At 36.6% G+C, this 21,390-nt stretch overlaps 1 protein-coding gene across 4 annotated transcripts in view; it reads right to left on the bottom strand.

The window, feature by feature from the left end:
- NKAIN2 (sodium/potassium transporting ATPase interacting 2) overlaps positions 1-21,390 on the bottom strand; it is a 1,056,178-nt gene that overhangs the window by 393,567 nt on the left and 641,221 nt on the right. Inside the window, exon 4 of one of the 4 annotated variants that reach the window (XM_030929553.1) lies at positions 13,386-13,399. The exons of the other annotated variants lie outside the window; for them this stretch is intronic. Coding sequence (XP_030785413.1) covers positions 13,386-13,388 — 3 coding nt within the window. The 5' untranslated portion in view covers positions 13,389-13,399. The remainder of the gene's footprint in view (positions 1-13,385; positions 13,400-21,390) is intronic. 4 annotated transcript variants of the gene reach the window in all.

Below are 21,390 nucleotides of genomic sequence, written 5' to 3'. Positions count from 1 at the left end.
GCTTAAGCAATTTGGGTTATATATGTTTACTTTTTTAAACTCTATAGAGGTAAGCAAATAGTGCTATTCCTTGAGTGGAAATGTAGTTATTTGGGTAAAAATTAAATTAAAATTATGCTTGGTAAAAAAAATCAAGTATGAGGATTTAATTTATAACTTAATATTTTCATTGTGTTTAAATGCTTGTCCAATCTCAGAATCAATTAATATTCTTATCAGGATATGCAGAGTCTATTAAATGGAAGTATCTTTTCTTTCAATTTCTATTGTTAAAGATATATTTTTGATACTAAAATCACCATCTGTACAAACTTGAGAGCTAAAATTATAAATGTAGGCTTACATTATTGATAAAAAAATCTTATGGCAGTGTTGATTTGGATGATTAATGTTCACAATAATACTTTCAATTATAAATACTTGAATATCAAAAATTATCATACATGTACATACAAGAGGGGAGTTTTCAGATTAAAATAAGCAAAATTTTAAGAATGGTAAATTGCTAACAGAAGACATATATAAATATAGATACATGTACACATACATTCTAAGGTTTTCCATTGAACAGAAGATGAAACAGAAAAACAATTAAGTCATGAATTTATTCTGTTAATATTTGGTAGTCTTACAAATGGTTCAATGGATCATAAAAACTAAATGTCATATTTTGAGAAATGTGATAATGGGGATAAACACAAAAGGATGAAAACAAGACTGACTATGCAGTTAATATTGGAAAATATCTTTGTTTTCTCCCATTTGAATATGCATATTTTCTCTTCAGTTGTAAGGAAATTTATATTTAGCTTTGCAAGCTAAAGATTCATTCTGGAGATGAGCATTTAGTGACTGTATCCATTGAAAGTCAAATTTATGCAATTGAAATTACTTCATTCTTTGGCTATCCTGGACAAAAAATAAAACAAGTAAAACAGCCTAACCAAAAAGTCACAGCTGTATGGTCAATGTGGCTGTTAGGAACAATTTGTAGTCCAAATCTAATTAGCATTTCTTGATATGAGCTACAGCTCCACTCCTTTGTTCATATAAGTATTCCAAACCATCAAGACTATGTCAACAGTTATTTCAGTTACATTATACTAATGCTTTCAATGAAACTTTACAATGATTTAAAACTTTGAAATTTGATGTGTGGGTGTGTGTGTGGATGTATATGTTTGTATGTGTGTGTGTGTGTGCATGTAAAATTGCCTTCAAACTGAAGGATGACTTACACAGAAGGTCTAAATATGGATGTCATTGTCCTCGCCTCAGATACTTAATCTTCCTCAGCACTAATTGTATGCACCCTTTGCCTGACCGAAAAGATAGCCTGTTGACCTTTCAATCTATAGACTTGTCACTTATCTCTATTTTTGGTTGTGTGTAGGAATACTGCATGGTTCTGCATTGCTTCTACTTATTAACAGTCTTGGCTGGTTACATTTGAAAGGTATACTGAGCTCAGTCTGGTGCACATTTTTGCCCCTATAGATGCCTGTCCATTCCTGTTTAGATATTGCTTTATGTCTCAAATAGTTCTTTCCCCAAATGCAGCCATTAGAGGAACATAACAATGTTGATGCCAGATTAAGGTCTATTTTAGGAAAAAAAAATTAAAACACACCTTAGGTAGATAACTACATTACGTACAGATTACCATTAAAATACATTCAAATATTTTTCATATTAAAACTAGGTCACTTATCTGACTTCCTATGAGAATCTTAGTAGGCTTAACCTAAATGTGAAAATATTCATTAAGATAATTCTCTATATGTTTGTGAGGCTGACTTTGAAATTTATGGAGCATAGTCATTAAGATAATCTTATGTATATATTTTCACTTAAGATGTTATATAATTAACAATTCTTTGTCTCTCAAAAGTGGTTTTGTACATAGAAGGGGAAGGCTTGACCAGGCATGAGTTTAGGCATAAGCTATCAATTATCTTTGTAGAGGCCAATTATCTTTTTTTGTACAAGTTATCAGAGCAGGTAGGAAGAGGAACTGATAATTTAAATTCTAATCATGAATTCTATTAATTATACGTAGGGACAATTAGCAGACATTCAAAAAAAATAACCTCAGGTTAGAATCTATGCTTAGAAGCTCCATTCCTGTTTCCAGAATTCATGTTTCCTTAAGTGTAGGCAGCCAGAAAAGACTAAATGGTTCATGATGCATTAAAACATCCCAATACAGGAAATGTGTAGGTTTCTATTCATTAAGCTTAATATCTCTTGACCCTATCCTGTGGAAGTATAACCAAAGTTCACAACAGGCTCATAGGGAGATTGGATTTATTAGCTAGCCAGACAAGGGACAGCAGTGTCTTTCTGTTAACCAGTCTCCCTGATTATGGATTGTAGAGACTACAGATAGGACAAGAAGCAGGATGCTGCTTCCAAATTAAGGAAAAACATTTATTGTTTGATTATTGAAGGGAATTGACAAGTCTCTCTTGGTCTTGGTCACTATTTCAATAGACTTAAATTAGTAAAGTTCTCACTTGTGTCTGATGATTAGTTGTTTAAACATCAAGTAGGCTCAGGGTCGTGCCATGACAAAACCTCTTATGTGCACAAAGAAGATATGAGCAGAGATTTCCTTTATCAATACTAATCATAGAATTAAAGGAGATTCATCCCATGAGTATCCTTAGAAATAATTTATTCCAGTGCTTCATTTTACAGAAAAAGAAACTGAAACCTAAGGTGGTAATATGTATAGTGCCATTTAGTTGACAAACAGCAGAGCCTGAACTCAGACCACATGTTCTGTTAAGTCCAATGTATGCAGCCTTGCAGGGGAAACTGAAAATAGATCCATGCTCTAGAGAAACTGGAGAGACCATACTTAAGGGATAACATTCTGTATCCCTTCACACATCATACGATAGAATTTACTCTAGTGCAAAGGGCAACCTAATGACTTGAAGGAGTGATGGCACTTCAAAGAGAAAGGTGAAGACAGAGGGCCATTGTGTTAATATGTGCCACGGGGTGAAGAATGGAGAGAATGAGTTTCAGTTGCACTTCCACAAACTCACCAGCATTTAAAAGCTTCCACAGATACTATGCCCTGCAGAGATGGGATGCAATTATGCAGAAGTCAGGCTAAAATGACTACAGGATAGCAGAATGCTTGAAAGAGTTGAAGTCAATTAAGATTCTATGACCTGTTCTTGTATCATCTCTCTGCTAAGAAAGTGCCATTCAATCACTGTATTGTACATCTTCTGCATAATGAAAGCACCTGCAACTGCATAAGGCTTGATTTAACTTCCAAGCAGAGTATTCCTTTGTTGTGACTGAAATTTTATTTCCTATAATAGGTCTTTTCCCCCCAGTTTCATCATAGCCAACCTCCTGGATTCATTACAAGAATAACTGGTTAAGGCATTTCCATCCTTCTTTCATGAAAACATCAAACAAAATAAATACATTTTAACCTTAAAATTATTTTTATTCAGTTAGCATTCAACAAATATTATTTAGTGGCTACTGTCTACCAGGCACAAGGGTTTCAGAAGCCCTGAAGGAGTTTAAGGTCTGATGGGCAGGATATATATGTTAGTAAACATCATAATATTACAATGGGGACATTCTCAGCAGAGTTCTATGCAAACACTGATGAATAGCCACCCAAAAGGAAATACTTCAAACATGAGTGCTCATGTGGTCAAAGAGGAAGGGCATGGTAGTGAGAATGGAAAAGACAAGAGGTTTAATATGGAGAAGAAGCTGAATAAGATTTAGAAAGTGGCAGTAGAAAAAAGCCATCCAGGGTATCTCAACCTTGGCAATACTGACATGCTGGACTTAATTGTTCTTTGTTGTTGGGGCTGTCCTCTGCATTGTAGGATGTGTAGCAGCATCCATGCTGTTCACTCACTAGATAGGTGCTCCCACCACCACCATCATAATGTGTTAATAAAAATGTCTCCAGACCTTGCCAAATGTCCCCTTGTGGACAGAATCTTACCCGGTTGGAAAACCACCAGAAAATTGGTGTAAGTTACATAAACAAGATCTGTATATACCATACAAAGGAGTTTGTATATTATCACATACATAGTAATGAGATGCCCCGTTTCATAGAGACCCCATTTCCCATAGAATACAAGCACATATACCACCTGACATTTTATACAATTTTATATAACTTGTATATTTTGGTCAGGTGTGATGGCTCATGCCTGTAATCCCAGCACTTTGGGAGGACAAGGTGGGATGATTGCACAAGGTCAGAAGTTCAAGACCAGCCTGGGCAATGTGGCGAAACCCTGTCTCTATCAAAAAATACAAAAATTAGCCAGGTATGGTAGCACACGCCCGTGGTTTTAGCTACTCTGGAAGCTGAGGTGGGAGGATCACTGGAGCCTGGGAATTTGAGGCTGTGGTGAGCTGAGATCATGTCACTGCACTCCAGCCTGGGCAACAGAGCAAGACCCTGTCTCAAACAAACAAACAAACAAACAAAAACAAACTTATATATTTTGCAGTTATAAAGTTTTGTGGGGAGAGGCTTGAGCTTTTCCCATTTCAAAGCAGTTCTAAATTCCTAAACTAGCATGACCAATAGAAATATTTCAAATGTTTCTTGTATATGTAACACTGTTATAGAAGCAATATGGAGGAACAAAGGAAATAATGTAGTGTTTGCTTTCAACATAATGAAAGTAAAATAATAATAAACAGGATGTTGGTCTTGCCATGCCTTGGTAAGCAGGAATTCTGGCAGAGTAAGACAGCAGCCAGCAAGACCCGGGTTCTGCAGTTGTTCTGCAAATAAGTAAAGAATTACATTGCAGAGGGATTCCCGCTGCCCCATTTTGAAGGCACATAAATTGAATGAAAATGATTTAAATTTTGATTTTGATGAACTGTTACAAAACAAACATATACTATATATACATAGAGAGAATTAGCCAGATGAATGACCCACTGGCAATCTCACATATGTTTTTAGCAAAGGCAGTGAAGAGGTCACATAGCATCCTTAATGACATGCCAAACCTGGGCAGAAGTATCTGATTTTTTTTGTTTTGTTTCGTTTTCATTTTTGTTTTTTCCTTTTCTCTCTCTTTTCCCTTTTAATGTCCTAACACTTGGCAGTAATATATAGTTTTCAGTCAATGCTTCCTTCAGCATTTATTATATCATTGTTGCCATGACAAAAGATTATAGGTGTTAATCACAGAGTGTTGTTACATGAGATTTTGAAACCTGGATCCAACAGTGGCATGATAATTGTGAGGAAAAAAAAAAATTGATCACATTTTCAGTAATAAAACAATGGTGAAGTCTTATTGATTATTTTGAAATTTTTTTGTCTTCTAGAGGAAATCAAATATTAAATGACCTGAGAAATAAAATGTACAATAAAATGCAATTTAGACAACAATACAGAATTTCAACTTTTAACAAATGCAGGTATTTTTTAAGTTTTTAATTCCATGAAGTGATAGAATAATAAAAAGTATTTTTCAAATTAATTTTTATGATAAAAGTAATATAGGGATAACATAAAACCTCAAATACAAAAGAAGAGCAAAAACCAAAAAGTGAATGATACACTTTTCCTGCAGCTTCTAATCCTTTCCTTAGGAAGTATTAACAATTTTTTGTGTATCCTTTCAGGAAGTTTTATTTGCACAGAAGATACCATTCTACATAGAGTTGCGCTATACTTTCCTTTTTTTACTTAGGCTTTTTTACCTTAAATACATCCTTGCAGAGGTTTCGATATTAAAACTCATATATCCACTGTATTCTTTCTAATGACCTTGTAGTATGCATTTTGAGGTATGTATTCCATTGCATGCATGTATTTTTTTAAACAATTCCTTTTGATGAAGAGTTACAGATTTTCCATTTTTTTTGCTTACAAATAATTGTATATTCTAAACTCTGTACATACATCCTTAAGCAATTTTTAAAAGCATTTATGAGATTCATTCCTAAAAAGAAATTTCTTAAAATTCAATTTTTCTTAAATTTCAAAAAAGCCCTCTGAATCAGACATTTCTCTCAATGAGAAATTACTTCTTTTTTCTAATTTTTGTGTTTGGAATTCTATCGGGATATAAAAAAGATCAGGAGACAGAAATTCATGTTCTTACATTTAATATGCTCTAACATGTTACTTAATATAAAATATCACACATAGAATAAAAGCTTATTTCAAGAATATATTTAATATTAGAAAAGTTTTGTAGTTTAGCTTAGAATATGTAAAATTGAACATTGACTTAGTGAATGATTTAACAGTATATATAATACAGTTACTCCTATTTCTCTAAAATGTTGTTATATGTGTGTCTTATGTTTAAAGGCATATTGAAAGCATCAACCATTATGGTACAACCATCCCAGTTAGGAATTTAAAATGGTTTTGAGCTACTCAAGCTAGTTAAACATGAGTCTGGCCAAAATATGTAGAATCAAATCTGTGTGCCATACATTAATTCAGTCAAAAATTTTCATATAATTATAATATGTGTCAGATACTAATAAACACTTTTAAAAATTGTAAGGGTCCTAAGAATCTATTTTTATAAGATAAAATTTGAGGTTTTCTATCAATTTTCTAATCCAAATTCTAGTACATTCCATAATTGATTAATGTATTCACATTTATTCTATATCAACTATTGAATAAATAATTTACCAACAATAACTTTTATTCAATATAAGAGTTATTGAATACCTACAGCATGCCAGGTTCTATGGTAGATGATGTAAATACAAAATCCTCCCTTTATTTCATGAAGCTTGCAGCTTAGTCATTAAAATAAATATGACTTAAATATTTTTGCAAATGATTATAAAACCAAAACTCTGCTATATACTAAAAACGAGAGTTACAGGTCATATAAGAGGATATGAAGTGGGAATTCATCTAGTCAGGAATATTTCTTGGATATGAGGTTGAAAGGATAGTTAAGAGTTACAAACACAAAGAAGAAAATGAGCAGCGTTTTGGAGAAGAAACAGTGTCTGCAAAGATCTTGTGAGGGAAGTGCTCACAGCTATGATCATTGACCTAGTCATGACTGTATAGTGGAATGGATATACTTTATAGTTGTAAATTTATGACATGTTTCCTGGTGTGTGGGGTAAGAACTACTGTAATGAGGAAGTCCAAATGTTAGATCCTCTCAAGACAGTAAAATCAGTATCTCACTCTGTAAGGAATAGCAGAGATTAAAGTCACCCTTATAATGGTCCTATGCTACCCCCTATAATTTGCAGGTTTGGATCATACTAAGGCCAGATAGACTGTTCATCAATGACAGTAAACTACTGAAGACTCAAACAAACAAGTGGTATCTCTAATTGCAACCACTATACCAGACATGGCATCTTTCCTAGAGCAGATTAGCACTGCCTCTGGATGTCAAATGCAATCAGAAACAGTAAATATTTATTGTCTTGCTCCAACATGTTGTTAATTATTTTTTCTTATGTCAAAATATAGTCTGAAGGGAACCAATTGTCTGGACACCTTGGAGAATATCATCTTTGTTCACTATATTGATGGAACCATATCAATAACATCCCGGTCACTGAAACAGATGAGCAAAAGTAGCAATCAAATTGGAGGCTTGAGAAGACACGTGGGAGGATAGGAGAAAAAAACCCGTAAAAATTGAGGAGCCCAACACATGAGGGAAGTGTGTAGGGGTCTGATGGTCTCTGACATAATGAAACATTTCCTTAAAGTAAAAAGCAAATTATTGCATCTTGCAACTGTCATTACCAAGAAAAGTGAACAACACCTTATAGGCTACACAATCTTCTGAGCATAGCAAGTCCCATACTTGAGAATACTGCTCAAACTAATTTACCGCATGACAGGAAGGGCTGTCAGCTTTGAGCAGGGTCTTAAACAGAACTAGGCTGTAATATAAGTGGCTCTGCTCCTTGGGACAAAGAACCCGGAAAATATTATGATGCCAGAAACATCTTTGATGAGCAAGCCTGATTGCAGTTTATATAAAACCCAACAAGAAGAATCATAACATAGACTGCATGATCCTGGAGCAAAACCATACCATCTGCAAGACCATGCCAACATAGAGCTTCTGGCATGCTACTGGGATTTGGTAAAGATGAAGTTCCTGAACATAGGGTAGAGGTCACTATGCTATCAGAACTACCCATCATAATTTAGTGTCTATCAGAACTACTGAGTCATAATTCAGGTGTACCCAGGAACAATTTAATGTAACATAGAAATGGCATTTCAGGGATTGAGCATAAGCAAGACCAGAGGTTCCAAATAAGATGCAGGAGCCATTGTCTTAGACCCCCATGCCATCCACGATTAGTGCACCAACGCCTCTTAATTCATATGGCTGAATGGGAGGGAGGTCCTTTATAACTAGCTGACAGAAGAAGAAAACATTCAAGCTTGAGCCATGCATCAATCAGCTTAGTGCATGAATATAAGAAAAAAATAGGCATTGACAACTTTAGAGCTCTGCTAAAGGGTGACTGGTAAATATAGTGGAGAGGGGCAATTCTCCAATGGTTAACATGTCTTCAATGCATCTGGTTGTCCACTTTGTTTGGAAATAAAAGTGGCCTTAGGTGAGAACTTAGACTGACTCACAGACAGTGGCAAAAGGCTTAGCTGGTTGATTAGGGATATGGAAGGAGAAGAGTTGAATGATGAGGGATAAGGAGGTCTGGATTGGTGGCATGTCAATGACTACATGAGAGTAGGCACTCTCATGTAGTGCAAAGATCTTGTGAGGGAAGTGCTCACAGCTATGATCATTGACTTAGTCATGACTGTATAGTGGAATGGATATACTTTATAGTTGTAAATTTATGACATGTTTCCTGATGTGTGGGGTAAGAACTACTGTAATGAGGAAGTCCAAATGTTAGATCCTCTCAAGACAGTAAAATCAGTATCTCACTCTGTAAGGAATAGCAGAGATTCCTTATCTCTGCTATTCATGCACCAGAAGCATGCACCAGAAGCACCTGCCAAGAAGACAGAAGACTCAGCATCAGCCCAAGTGCTAGTCTTACGTGTCTGTAAATGTACATGGACCCATTTACAAAAATTATCTAGTTACTGCCCTCATCAACTATTCAACCTGCTAGAAATAAAAAATACTTAATGCCCAATATAGCACTAAACCTTGAAGGGACACACCAGAGATAAGGTAGAAAGTTGACTACATTAGACCCCTTCCACCTAGAAGGGGTAGTAATTCTGTTTTGTTTATTTATCACTGCACAGAAAATCATCTCTAGTGGCTTAAAATGACAACACTTGCTTTGCTCATAAATCAGCAACACTTCTCTGCTTCACTGCACATGAGCCAGAGCAGCTCAAAGGCTGGGGAATAGAATCATCTGAAAGTGTACTGCTCAATCAAATGGCTGGAAATAGATACTGGCTCTCAGCTGGGACTTCAGCTGAATCTGTGGGCAAACTCCTCCATGTGGACCTTTTCAGAGCATAGTGGTGGACTCTAAAGACATGTTTCCCAAACGCAAGAGAGAGCCAGGCAAGAACTGGATCACCTTTTCTAATCTAGCTTTGTAAGTCACATAACTTCACTCCTGCCAGTGTCACTAAAAGCAGATGACTAAAGCTATGCCATATTCAAGAGAAAGTATATTAAACTCCACTTTTTTTTTTTTTTTTTTTTTTTTGAGGCGGAGTCTCGCTCTGTCACCCGGACTGGAGTGCAGTGGCCAGATCTCAGCTCACTGCAAGCTCCGCCTCCCGGGTTTACGCCATTCTCCTGCCTCAGCCTCCCGAGTAGCAGGGAATACAGGTGCCTGCCACCTCGCCTGGCTAGTTTTTGTATTTTTTTTTAGTAGAGACGGGGTTTCACCGTGTTAGCCAGGATGGTCTCGATCTCCTGACCTCGTGATCCGCCCGTCTCGGGCTCCCAAAGTGCTGGGATTACAGGCTTGAGCCACCGCGCCTGGCCTAAACTCCACTTTTTGGTGGAGGAGTGTTGAGGAATTTTTGGATACATTTTAAACTACCACATTTGTCTTTATTGGAATTAATATATATCATGGTATGGATTATTCTTTTCTGTCTGCAGAAACTCTGCAGAACTAGAGTCTAGAGATTTAGTGTTTGATCCATTGACATAGGATTCTGCATAAAGCCATATTATAAAAATTGACTTACTTTAGAGAAAAGGAGGGGTAGAGGTGGGTATGAATCATGAGATTCATTGCTCTATCATATACTGACCATTCATAATCTTCCAGCTTTACATAGTGAAGAAATTGCCTGTTTCAGGCACAATTATCCAAGTGTGATCTTAGATGATACCCAGAAAGGATGACAATATATAGACGAAATCAATTACTAGTATATGGCACTGTGTGTCCCTGCTAGGTAGAATACATGTGTCTAGAAACTAAGGAGTTGAAGTAGGAATGGACCTGCTTACAATTATTAGTAGAGAACCATTTGGAGAAATTTCTGCTTCTCATCTCCATAATTCTAGGCTGTACAGATTTCCATGTCTTATTCTGAGAGAGGACATACTTCTACCAAGGGACAAAGAAGTGTCTCATTATATCTCAAAATCTAGGTTTTGCCCAATAACTTAGGACTTCTCATTCTAAGAGACTACCAAGCAAAAAGAGAAGTCTGCATCCTGGAAGGGCTAAATGACATTGATCATTAGGAGAAGGTGAAACTGATATTACACAGTGGATCAAGGAATCATATTCTCAGTTTGGAAACTAGGTGATCCACTTGGACATTTCTTGGTATGTACTTGCCCAATTTTAATGGTAAGTAGAAAAGTGCAGCAGGCATGGCCCTAGAAAGGGATGGTAACAAGAGGATGAGACTTCTCAGGTATGAGGATCTGAGCCACCTCATCTGGCAAGTTACCTAGACTTTCAGAAGTACTAATGTAGAGTGAATGGAATTCAGGACCAATGGTGAAAGTTATGGTCTTGAGACCAGCTGCAGCAAAAGGGGCTTAAGTCTATCCCATTACCTTTTTTCTTGCAAGTTTTGCCCAGGTAAAACAGGACCAGTAGAATCTCAGCGCAGCTCTTCTGTAACTTACTATATAAAGCTGGAAGTGGACTATAGCAGATACTGTGGTGTACCACCTAGATTCATCAGTCCTACCTCAGGACTGAGCACTCATTCTCCAGCTGCTTGGTTTGCTAGAAATTGACTCGAGGTCATGTCTGCTCTCTATGGGGAGCTCATATCTGATGATTGGTTAATGCAGAAATATAAATGTCTAGGTTTCTTGTCCTAATCAAGATACTGATGAAGGGCCATCCCAGCCTGAGTCCTTTGTAGAATGATCTGAGACACAGTTCTCTACCCAAATTTGCTTTTTAGGATTGTCCTCAGTGTTAATCCTGAGAGCGTGCTCCAGTAAATTTCCTGCATAGAAATCTTCAGAGCAGGCTTCCAGGAGACCCTATCTGAGATGAGTCAAGGGAGTAAGAAGATAGAAGAGGAGATAAAGCTCAGTGACCAGAAGAAATACCATACTTTTTCATCATGTATATGGCCCACATTCCTTTTTCAAATTTTTATGTCTCTATAGTTGAAATACAGTTTATAATTCATGTGATAAACAAGCCTTGTGTTACAGTTTGATTGGCATTTTCTTTTTGTTGTAGTATATAAATTAATGACATTTTACATTCAAAACCCAGATTTGACTTAAAAAACAAAAACAAAAACAAAACAAAACAAGCAGGAAGAGGTTAGAATTTGGATTTTCTAGACATTTAAGTAATTTTAAAGGGCTAATAGAGACCCTAAGGACAATGGGAAGGTATTTAAGAGGAAAAGCCTGACATCATACAATTTGCTTCTGAAAAGACCTCTGAATCTAGTGTATGAAGAAATAATGATAAGATATGTAACCTCATGAGCAGGCCCTGTGTAGTCGTCTACCCAAAGCAGATGACAGTGTTTCATGGAGATAAAAAAAAAAAAAAAGGTGGATAGATTGAGAGGATGAACATAGGGAGTAAAAAATGACTCTAGCTTTTTACTAGTGACTCAGCAACCAGGTGATTGGTGGTATCATCCATGAGCTAGGAAACACAGAATGAAAACCAAACTAGGTTTCTTTAGAGGGGAAGTGTAATATGAAAATCGAGAGTCATTTGTTTCACACTTTAACTTTGGAGATGTCATTAGCTATTGAGAAGAGCTGTCGAGCAAAATGTTATATGTGTGATTCTAGGATCTGAAGAAGTGTATGCCTGAGATATAGTTTTGGGAACCATTTGACTAGATTAATAAGCGGTAATTGAAGCTCCAGATATGGATCGTATCACACTGGATAGTGTGAATAAAGGAAGGCCTAGGAGCAAGCCTTTATTAACTCCACGATTTAGCAGCTGGGTAGTAAAAATACATTTATAAAAGGATACTTCAGAGAAGCATTCACAGAGGAAACACAGATGGCTGTTGTGTCCCAGAAGACAAGGAAAGAAAGTGTTTCAAGAAAGAGGGTGTGCGAACTGGTGTTGAATGATGCTGATACAGCAAGTAAGACAGGGACTAAAAAAATGTTATTTAGATTGGTGACAGGGAGGCCATTGGTAATACCATCAAGACCTGTTTGCTGGAAAGGGAAGGCTGCACGCTGCATGAAAGCAGGCTAAGCAGTGAGAACATATGAGGAAATGGTCACAGATTCAGCTGCAAAAGGTGGAACAGAGAGGATGACAAGTGAAAGGTAGTAAGCCCTGAGTTTTTGTTTTGTTCATAATGATTTCTCTTTTTGCTTTTCTGTATCTATCTCTAGCTCTCAGAAGGAAGCACATTTATGAGTCAACAGAAAAAAAAACTGAGTTTAAGTTAGAGGTTGAATAAACAAAAGACAAAAGGAGTAATTGATAATATAAGTAAGGATCCTGAATTACCCAGAGTGACATTTTATCTTCCACATGGAAGAATATAGAAGTGGGTTCGAATAGTCTGTTTCCTCTTTTCTAAAACTGAGTGGGTGTAGTGTTTATAAGTTGAAGTGTTTGGGGGGGAAAAACACTATAGAAGTAGAAATAAGTTAAAATTAAATTCTGGAGATTTTTAGACAATTATTGCAGCTTGGTGCTGATTATCAAGCTAAAGTTTGGTTTTCTTTCTCAGATTACAAATTATGTCAGATTTTACAACAATGATGAAAACAATGACAAGCTATGTGTTGAGAAAGCCATTTCTGTAACATTTTCACTCACTGGATAATCATATGTGAAGCCCAGGCCTAAATGCTCTCATTAAATATGATGCCAATGGGCTTTCTTGCCATTCCACATGCCTCTGTATTTCCAGATATAAGGAGCTGCCAGTTAAAATTATACAAATAATAACTACTGAGAAAATCAGAACTTACCATCAGACCGTTACCTGGGGTTAACAAAAAATAAAATAAAATAGATCAGTACGTATTCCCTACAATTCAGCTACCATATCCTATGTATTGAGGAAATTATTATTCATTATTCAAAACCCAAGTCAAGCATCATCCCACTAGACTGCTTCCTTAACCTCACCTCCAACTCTATGCACAAAGCACATGCCTTACCTTATAGCACTTAACCTCATGAATGGCAGGTTTCTATTCTAAGTTTCTAGGATTAGACTGTGAGCTCTATGAGGAGGAACAGCTTCTGATTTAACTTTGTATATTCACAGCACCTAACTCTTGTTCCAAATTGTTGAATGAGATAAGTAGAAAAGACAGAGATGAAAGGGAAGCAGGAGAGAAAGGAAGGAAGAAAAGAATGGAAATTAGAAGGTGATAAAGGAAGGAAGGAAGGAAGAAAGGAAGGAAAGAAGGAAAGTAAAAAAGAGCAAAAGAAAGAATAAAATGAAATAATGTAGCATCACAGAATATAACGGCTTGTGATCAAATAATTGGCAAAAATAAAACTTGTCATTATCTACTTGGTCAAACTGACAAATGTTCTTAACTAAAAGGCTATGATTCATTAATTCAACAAATATATATTGAGTACCTATTCTGTGCCAGGCATGGGTCCACTGGATGGTATATTATAAATAAGAAAAAAAAATTCCCTACCCTTTTGGATTTCACTTTCTAGGGTAAGTCATCTTAATGCTTTAGTTATACAGTATGATCTAAGTTGTTAAGTGTTATGGAAAAATATACAGCAGAGCAACCTGGACTGACAATGCAAGGGTGAAAGACTGAAATTTTAAAATAGGTGGTTAGGGTAAGATTCACTAAAAAGACATTTGACTCAGAGTCATGCATATGTTCTAGAGGAAGGGCATTCCAATGAGAGAAACCAATAGTGAAAAAGCTCTGAGACAGTGTGTGCCTGGAGTGTAGAAAGCCAGGGTGGCTAAAAGCAGAGTGAAGAGAGGTGAGAAAGGTGATGGGGGGAGGAGGCAACTCCAGCTCATGGAAAACTGTATAGCCATTGCAGACTTTTACTAGCAGGAGATGGAAGCCTTTTGAGGGTGTTTAGCAAAGCAGTGACATGTTCTGGTTTAAACTTTCAAAGAATCTGCATTTAAATGGACTGCTGCATTAGAATAGAAGCTGGGGACAGTGAGAGGCCAGGCAGGAGATCCCGGTGGCCTGGACTGGGTTGGCAGCAGTGGAGGTGAGAAAAGTGGTGGGATTCTGGGTGCACCCTGAGGACAGAGGCAAGGGGATTAGCTCTAGGATTGGAGTGGGCTGTGGGAGAGAGACGCCAAGAGAAAGTTCAATTTCACTAAATTCCATTTCTGGGATTGAAAGTTCTATTCAAATACGTTTCTAAGTTCTCAAAGCATTCATATATGAATAAACACAAACTTGAAATTCTTTTTATTCTCACCTATTGATATTATGAATTAGATCAGTTTTCAAGTTCATGTATCAAAAACATGGTGTTTTATGACATTGTAATGATAGAAAAATAAACATTTATAAATTATGTGAGGATTGCTTTAATTGGAAAAGTCCTCATTTCTGGTGTATCTTCATGTTTAGAGTAAGGAGCTGAGAAAGGCATCTGAGCTAATATTAAGAGAAGAAACAATTGATATTACAGAGGGTCTTTTTTGGCTAGTTTTAATGAATAACATTTTGTTATCAAGCGAAAGTATACAGACTACAAATCCATACAATACTCAGCATATCATTTCCATCAGTGTACCATAGAAGCCTTTAAGGCAGACAATACTTCAGCTGATAAAGCAGAAAGGCAAAGCTACATGGATTAAAAATTAAAATCTGCTGGTTTATTGTCCATCATTTAATTCTCTATATCGGGGTTAGCTTAACTTTAAAAAGTAACAAAGCAAATATTTCTTCCATAGAGCACTTTATATTGGAGATTTTGAATTTAAACGTTATAAAGAAACTACTTATATTTAATCTAGTATTTTTATTTTAGAATTTATATTTCTGAAGAATATATTTCCAAGAACCCAATAATACTGTGTCTCTTTGGACTATAGAATGTTAGGCTTTGAGACTTTTTAATATAAAGGATTAGGTAAGCCTATGAAAGAAGCATTTGAGAAACATATAACACTTTGTTACTATTTCGATCTCAATGACGTAAGTTGTTTCCTCACAAGAAGTTCAGAAAAACTATCCAGCAAAGACTTCTTCTAAGTCTGTTTCCTCAGTAATATGTCTCCTAATACCAACATGAGCTCTGGAGCCAAACCTCTTGGGTTCAAATCCTCGCTCAGTCACTTACTAGCTGTGAGACTGTGGGAAGTGCATTTAAAGTCTCTGTGATTCTGTTTGCAGGTGTATAGTAAAGGGATTAATAAAAATACAGCATTATAGGATTGTTGTGATAATCAAAAGATTTAATACATATATAGCATTTAGAACTATAGCAAACAAAAAACACCCATTTAACATTAACTGTGATGATTGTGGAGAATACTTATCAACCGTGCTTTTCCTTTCCTGTTTTTTTATGGAACCTTATGAGTGTATCTGACTTCCTGGGGCCAGAAACAGAGCTTTAAAGATTTCTGTTCCATACAACTTCCTGATGTACCAAGACCTCTACAGTCTTGCTTCTGACTTTCTTTTGATTTCTCAAACATTCTAGCTAGCTATTTCTTGTCTAGGAATGCACCTTCTCAAGATGTTTGCATGCCATATTCCTTCTAGTTATTCAGATTTCAGCTTAAAAGTCATTGCCTGGGAAAAATGTCTTTGACTTCAAACTAAAATCAATAACCACTCTCCTTTAGCTCACTCTGATTAGTTATCTCAAGATATTCGTGATTTTCTGAAACTCTTCATGACAATTATTTTTATTTCTATTTCTTTTGATTAATAAGTAACTCTATTCAAGAATAGTGGCTGCATATAATATTTACTGAATAAATATTTGTTGAATGAGTAAAATAATAAGTTAAAACTCAAAATTTGTATTGTCTTAGCTTCAAATTCTCTGACCATCTTTTGCATACTTAATTCTATAAGCCATCTCACTGACCCACTACATGACCCTACGAGGCATGGCTTGGGCAGCCTCAAAACTTACACTGTCATTAAGGAAAGATCTCACAGTGTCAGAAAGACTGGTAGCCAGCAACTGGCATCATACTCATATAAAAGAAACATTTTTGCTCAATATTTCACTAGACTGAATGTTTAGACAATTTCTAAAGAGAAGTTAAAGTTTCATAATGCAATGAAGCAATCTGCCTATGTAGTGCCAGTAGAAAGGCAAACAAAATATCTAGCAGCTCAAAAACATTTTCCTTATTAAATGCCCCAAATCTCCCACATGTCCACAAAATACCTACTATTGTCTTTTGGAACTAACATTCCAAAGATGACAACTTGAGAAATGATGAAATAGATAAGATGCATTTGAAATCATCTACACATGATTTTGAATACAACACAAATACTAAATACTAAACTTCCCACTAGAGATTTTAGAAATACATTTACCTAGCTCAAAAAGCAAATGTTAAGTGTGTCTTTTTAAAAAAATAACCTGACCCATATGAAATGTACTGATGTGTGTCCCCTCCAAAGCCCCTTCCCACTGAAAACAAATGTCCCAAATAAAAGAGGCATATAATATTTTAGAATTTACATTTATGTTTCTCTACTTTAGAGGAAATAAGCAAGAGCAATTGCTAGGCCTATGCTGAGTCCATCCCCACTTCTCCACCTTTTGTTTTCCTGGAGAACACAGCAAATGCAATAGATCAAAGTCTGTTTTCTCTGTGCGCATAGGGAGATGGAAGGCTGTATGCTCACTGCCACTGCATCAGATGGATAATGACAGATGTAATGTCTATAGCATTTCAGTAGATGAGGGATTTTTTTCGCTTTATCCTATGAGAATGGAGGACAGTGAATTAGTGTACTGCATGCACAGACTGCCAAGAGGAATATACCACCAGCCGGAGCAGCAAAAACAAATAATCCCAAATGCTTTTGTGGTTTACAAGTGGTCATTTTTCAAAGAGGATGCACGTGGATAGAGAGGAGAGGCTCTCGGCGAATGGAAGAAAACTAACGCTGTTCCACAACATTTCTGGGAAGACACTTCCATCAAATATTCATGGTAGCCTCTTGTCTATATGAGCCTGGTTGATAGAATAATAGTGCCGATTCACCTGGCACCAAATCTCAGCCCCCTTCCCATTCCCCAGCTAGTAAATCTTGGCTGTCAGTGATAGGAGCTGATGGGAAATGATAGCCTTATTGAGCCGCCTCATGAACTGTAACTCATTTGTTCTCAAGACCCAGACTGACAGCCCTTGCATTTCTCCCTTCCAGCAAAATTGAGCATAAATCACTTTATCATTTTTCCACATGACAGTTTATCAGAATTCTGGAATTCTATATGAAGTCATAGGGGCTGGTGACAGAAAATGAGACAACTTCTATCCTGTAGCTGAGGACTGCCCCTCCAAAGGCAGCAATGCCACCATCAAAATACCAATGAGATTCAACTAAATACAAATTCTCCCCCGTTTGAAAGACACAGCATTAGCTTTCTTTTCTCTACAGTTTTCTGCATGAGAAAGAGGGGGAGAGCAAAGCTATGGAATATAATTATGCCTTTTTACTAAGAAGCAGGTGGAAAAAGTGGCTCAGTCCAATTCAATGCTTCCACTGCCTAATTTCAGTGCCAGTGTCTTCTGAGAGTGAATAGTCAGAATGGCGGGGGCTGATATTGAGGCCATACTAGGTTTTCTCCAAAGTCAATTAAACTAATTTAGCATAACCTGACAGTTTGCCTTCCTTTCTTCAAAACATAGTTTACACGTGCACAGACTGTGTTTCCCAACTAGGAATACAAAGACAGCTGAGATGCCCTGACTGTTTAGAGGATCACAACTTCATGGATGTGTTGCGGGGAGCCAGGCAGGCCAATTCACAAGGAAGATGGTTCCTATAGTGTGCATGGGGAACATTAGTGCTTTGGAGACGTGGAGGAGGAAGTGGTTGACTGTGGAGGAAGAAGCAGTCTGGAGAGACCTCTTAAGAGAGGTGACTGTGAAGTTAAATCTGGGAAGCTGATTCAGGGTTTCCACCAACTGGACCAGTGACTCTCTTGTTGGTGGCCATAGAGGCTGGAGGTCTAGTCAGTTTATTTCATCCTAATTTTAATCTAAACATAAGTCTTTCTCTACATGGTGGTTCACTCAACCTTTACAATTTTATTTTATTTATTTATTTGTTTAGATTTTTGAGTCAGGTCTTGCTCTGCTGCCCAGGCTGGAGTGCAGTGACACAATCACGGTTCACTGTAGCCTCTACCTTTCAGGCTCAAATGATCCTCCCACCTCAGCCTCCTGAGAAGTTGTGACTTACGGGCACACCCCATTACACCTGGCTAAAGCTTTACAATTTTAAATAGAGCTCTCTAAAAACACTTAGTACTATCTAAGATTTAACATGCGTACATTTGTACACTGAGGATCTACAAAAGCACTGTTGTGTTCCATCACTGAACCTAGTTATGGAACAGAAAACACTGCACACATGTGGCTTGACAATAACGTATCAGCGCCATGTTGCCTGCCTGTGAGGGGTATTACAGATTAAACTCTCTTTCACTGCTTATAGTACTGTCATCAACTTTTTAACTTTGAAATTCCCTGACTTTCTGACCCAAAATAAGGGGCCATCTGACCATTGCATGGTTGATTCTGAAGCATGGCAGTAAATACACCGCTCTAATGTAGAAGACATATACATAGTTGTGACACTTACAAGATCTCTTTTTTGAAATTTGCTGTTCTCACAGATCACTATTCAAATTAAGAAGGGAGTTTAACAAAGTTTGTGTATTTCTAAAGGCCAAACAATGGCTTTTATTTCCCTTGTTTCCCAAAGTCTTCTTTCTGAACATTGATTCTGGCCTTTACAGATATATTTCAGTATCTGAACTAAGTGAAATAACTATTTTTTCCTCTTTTTTTTTTTTTTCTTGTTGTTGTTGTTAGTGGTGGTGGTAGAAATATCTCTTTACATAAGCATTTATGGAGTTTCCAAGGTGTTATGTATAGATATTTAGATATATGAACACAATTATATATGTGTGTGTGTTTTTGTGTGTGTTACAAACACTTAGAAAATGTCAAAATTTAGATGTGAATCTCTCAGATGGCAGTAGTACCTCCCATTTGCTCTTTTAATTAATTAAATCATTGGTTTAAATAAATACCGATAGGGCATATATTTTCCATAGAGGTGATATCATCCCAAGGAGGAAAAATTGGCTCTTGAGGGGGTTAAAATATCTTATTTCATATGTATAAAGCACAGATATACATATAGTATATAATATATCTATGATTTCAACTTTCATGGGAAAGGAAATTCTCATGGGACAATAATGGAAAACAAAATATTGAGAACACTGGCATCAGGCATCTGTAATGGTGTCAATGGTGGTAATTATTTTAAAATATGTTTTGAATAAAGTAATCTTGGTGACTGCTTTGGCTTTCATGGTTTTATTTTGATTTGCAGTGGAGTGATAGCAGTTTCAGTCATTTTTCTGAAGAGAGTGGAAAATAAGGTATAAATAGAAAGTCTACATGTGGGAATCTGGCCAGAGATACTGCAATGAGTAAATAGAGAACAGGGACCAAGAAAAATCACTTATTCCATCAAACAAGCCCCTGGATGCAAAACAGTTGGCAGTTTCTGTTTCCCAAGCAACCTTTGCCTGTTACAGAGTGTCAGAATGAGCATCGCAATCCCACTGCAATCATATGCACTTTGTAAAATCTCTCTAGGAATTAGTGTCTCTAAAAATAGGCAATGAAGAAGTTATCTCATTCTAATTTATTGCCATTTTCACTCAATAAAGTTCCATTTAAATTTCTATGGAGGTCATGCATATTAGCAAGACATGAGCAGTTCTAAAAGCATGTCTGAATCATGCTGAAAATTCCTGACACCCAAGTAATTGAAAGCCTGTAAGGCAGTGTGTGTGTGTGTGTGTGTATGTGTGTGTGTGTGTGTGTATGCGCGCACGTTGCTCTGTACTTGAAAATGTATATGATGGCTGTAAAAGGTCCACCCATTGGGAGGTGGAGTTTATGTCACCTCCTCTTGAACCCAAGCGTTTTCGTAACTGTTCTCAAGGAATACACATGGTGGAAATAACACTGCATGATTACTGAAGCCAAAAAGGAAATACATTTCCACCATTTTTTGAAATGCACATCTTCGTAGCTCTGAGCTGCCATGCAAGAATACCATCTGAAGCTACCATGTTGGAAAAACCACAAGGAGATACTATAAAGAGATGGAAGAAGATACTGGGTTGTTTCAGCCCTGGCTGTTTGCATCTTATGAGCTCAGGTACCAGACATGTGAGTGAATGTGCCTTAGATGATTGCAGGCCAAGCTGTCCTCTGACAGCAACTACACGAAGGATTCAAGTGAGAACTGCCAAGCTGAACCCAGTCAACCTCCATAAGAGATAATAGTAAAATAATTGTTGTTACTGCAAATCACTAAATTTTGGAATTTGGGGATAGTTTGCTATACGGCAACATATGATAGGAACACGTGCTCAAATGCACAAAGTGAGAATGATTCCATTATGACCAAATATTTCTAGAGAAACTTTTCAAAATAACTTGAGCTATTTTCTGGAATATTATAGCATGAAAGAGGACTTTATTTTTTTAATTGAACAGAACAATTCTCTATATTGTAAATTTCATCAAGGAATTATTCCAGTAATTCATTTTCCTTAAAAATAATCGCATTTGGTAATTTACATTACATATTTGGTATCTTGGGTTTTTGCAGAATTTTGAAATATTTGTCTTTATTGCACAGCTTTTTCCTTTGAAATCTTTCTCATATTTTTCCCCTTGACTTTTTTATTGCCTCATTTCATCTACCTAAATTTAATGTCTCT

The sequence above is a fragment of the Rhinopithecus roxellana genome, chromosome 4 (genome assembly GCF_007565055.1).
Source record: "Rhinopithecus roxellana isolate Shanxi Qingling chromosome 4, ASM756505v1, whole genome shotgun sequence".
Taxonomy (NCBI): domain Eukaryota; kingdom Metazoa; phylum Chordata; class Mammalia; order Primates; family Cercopithecidae; genus Rhinopithecus; species Rhinopithecus roxellana.
The sequence above is the reverse complement of the archived record's forward strand: the minus strand, read 5'-3'. Positions and strand labels throughout refer to the sequence as shown.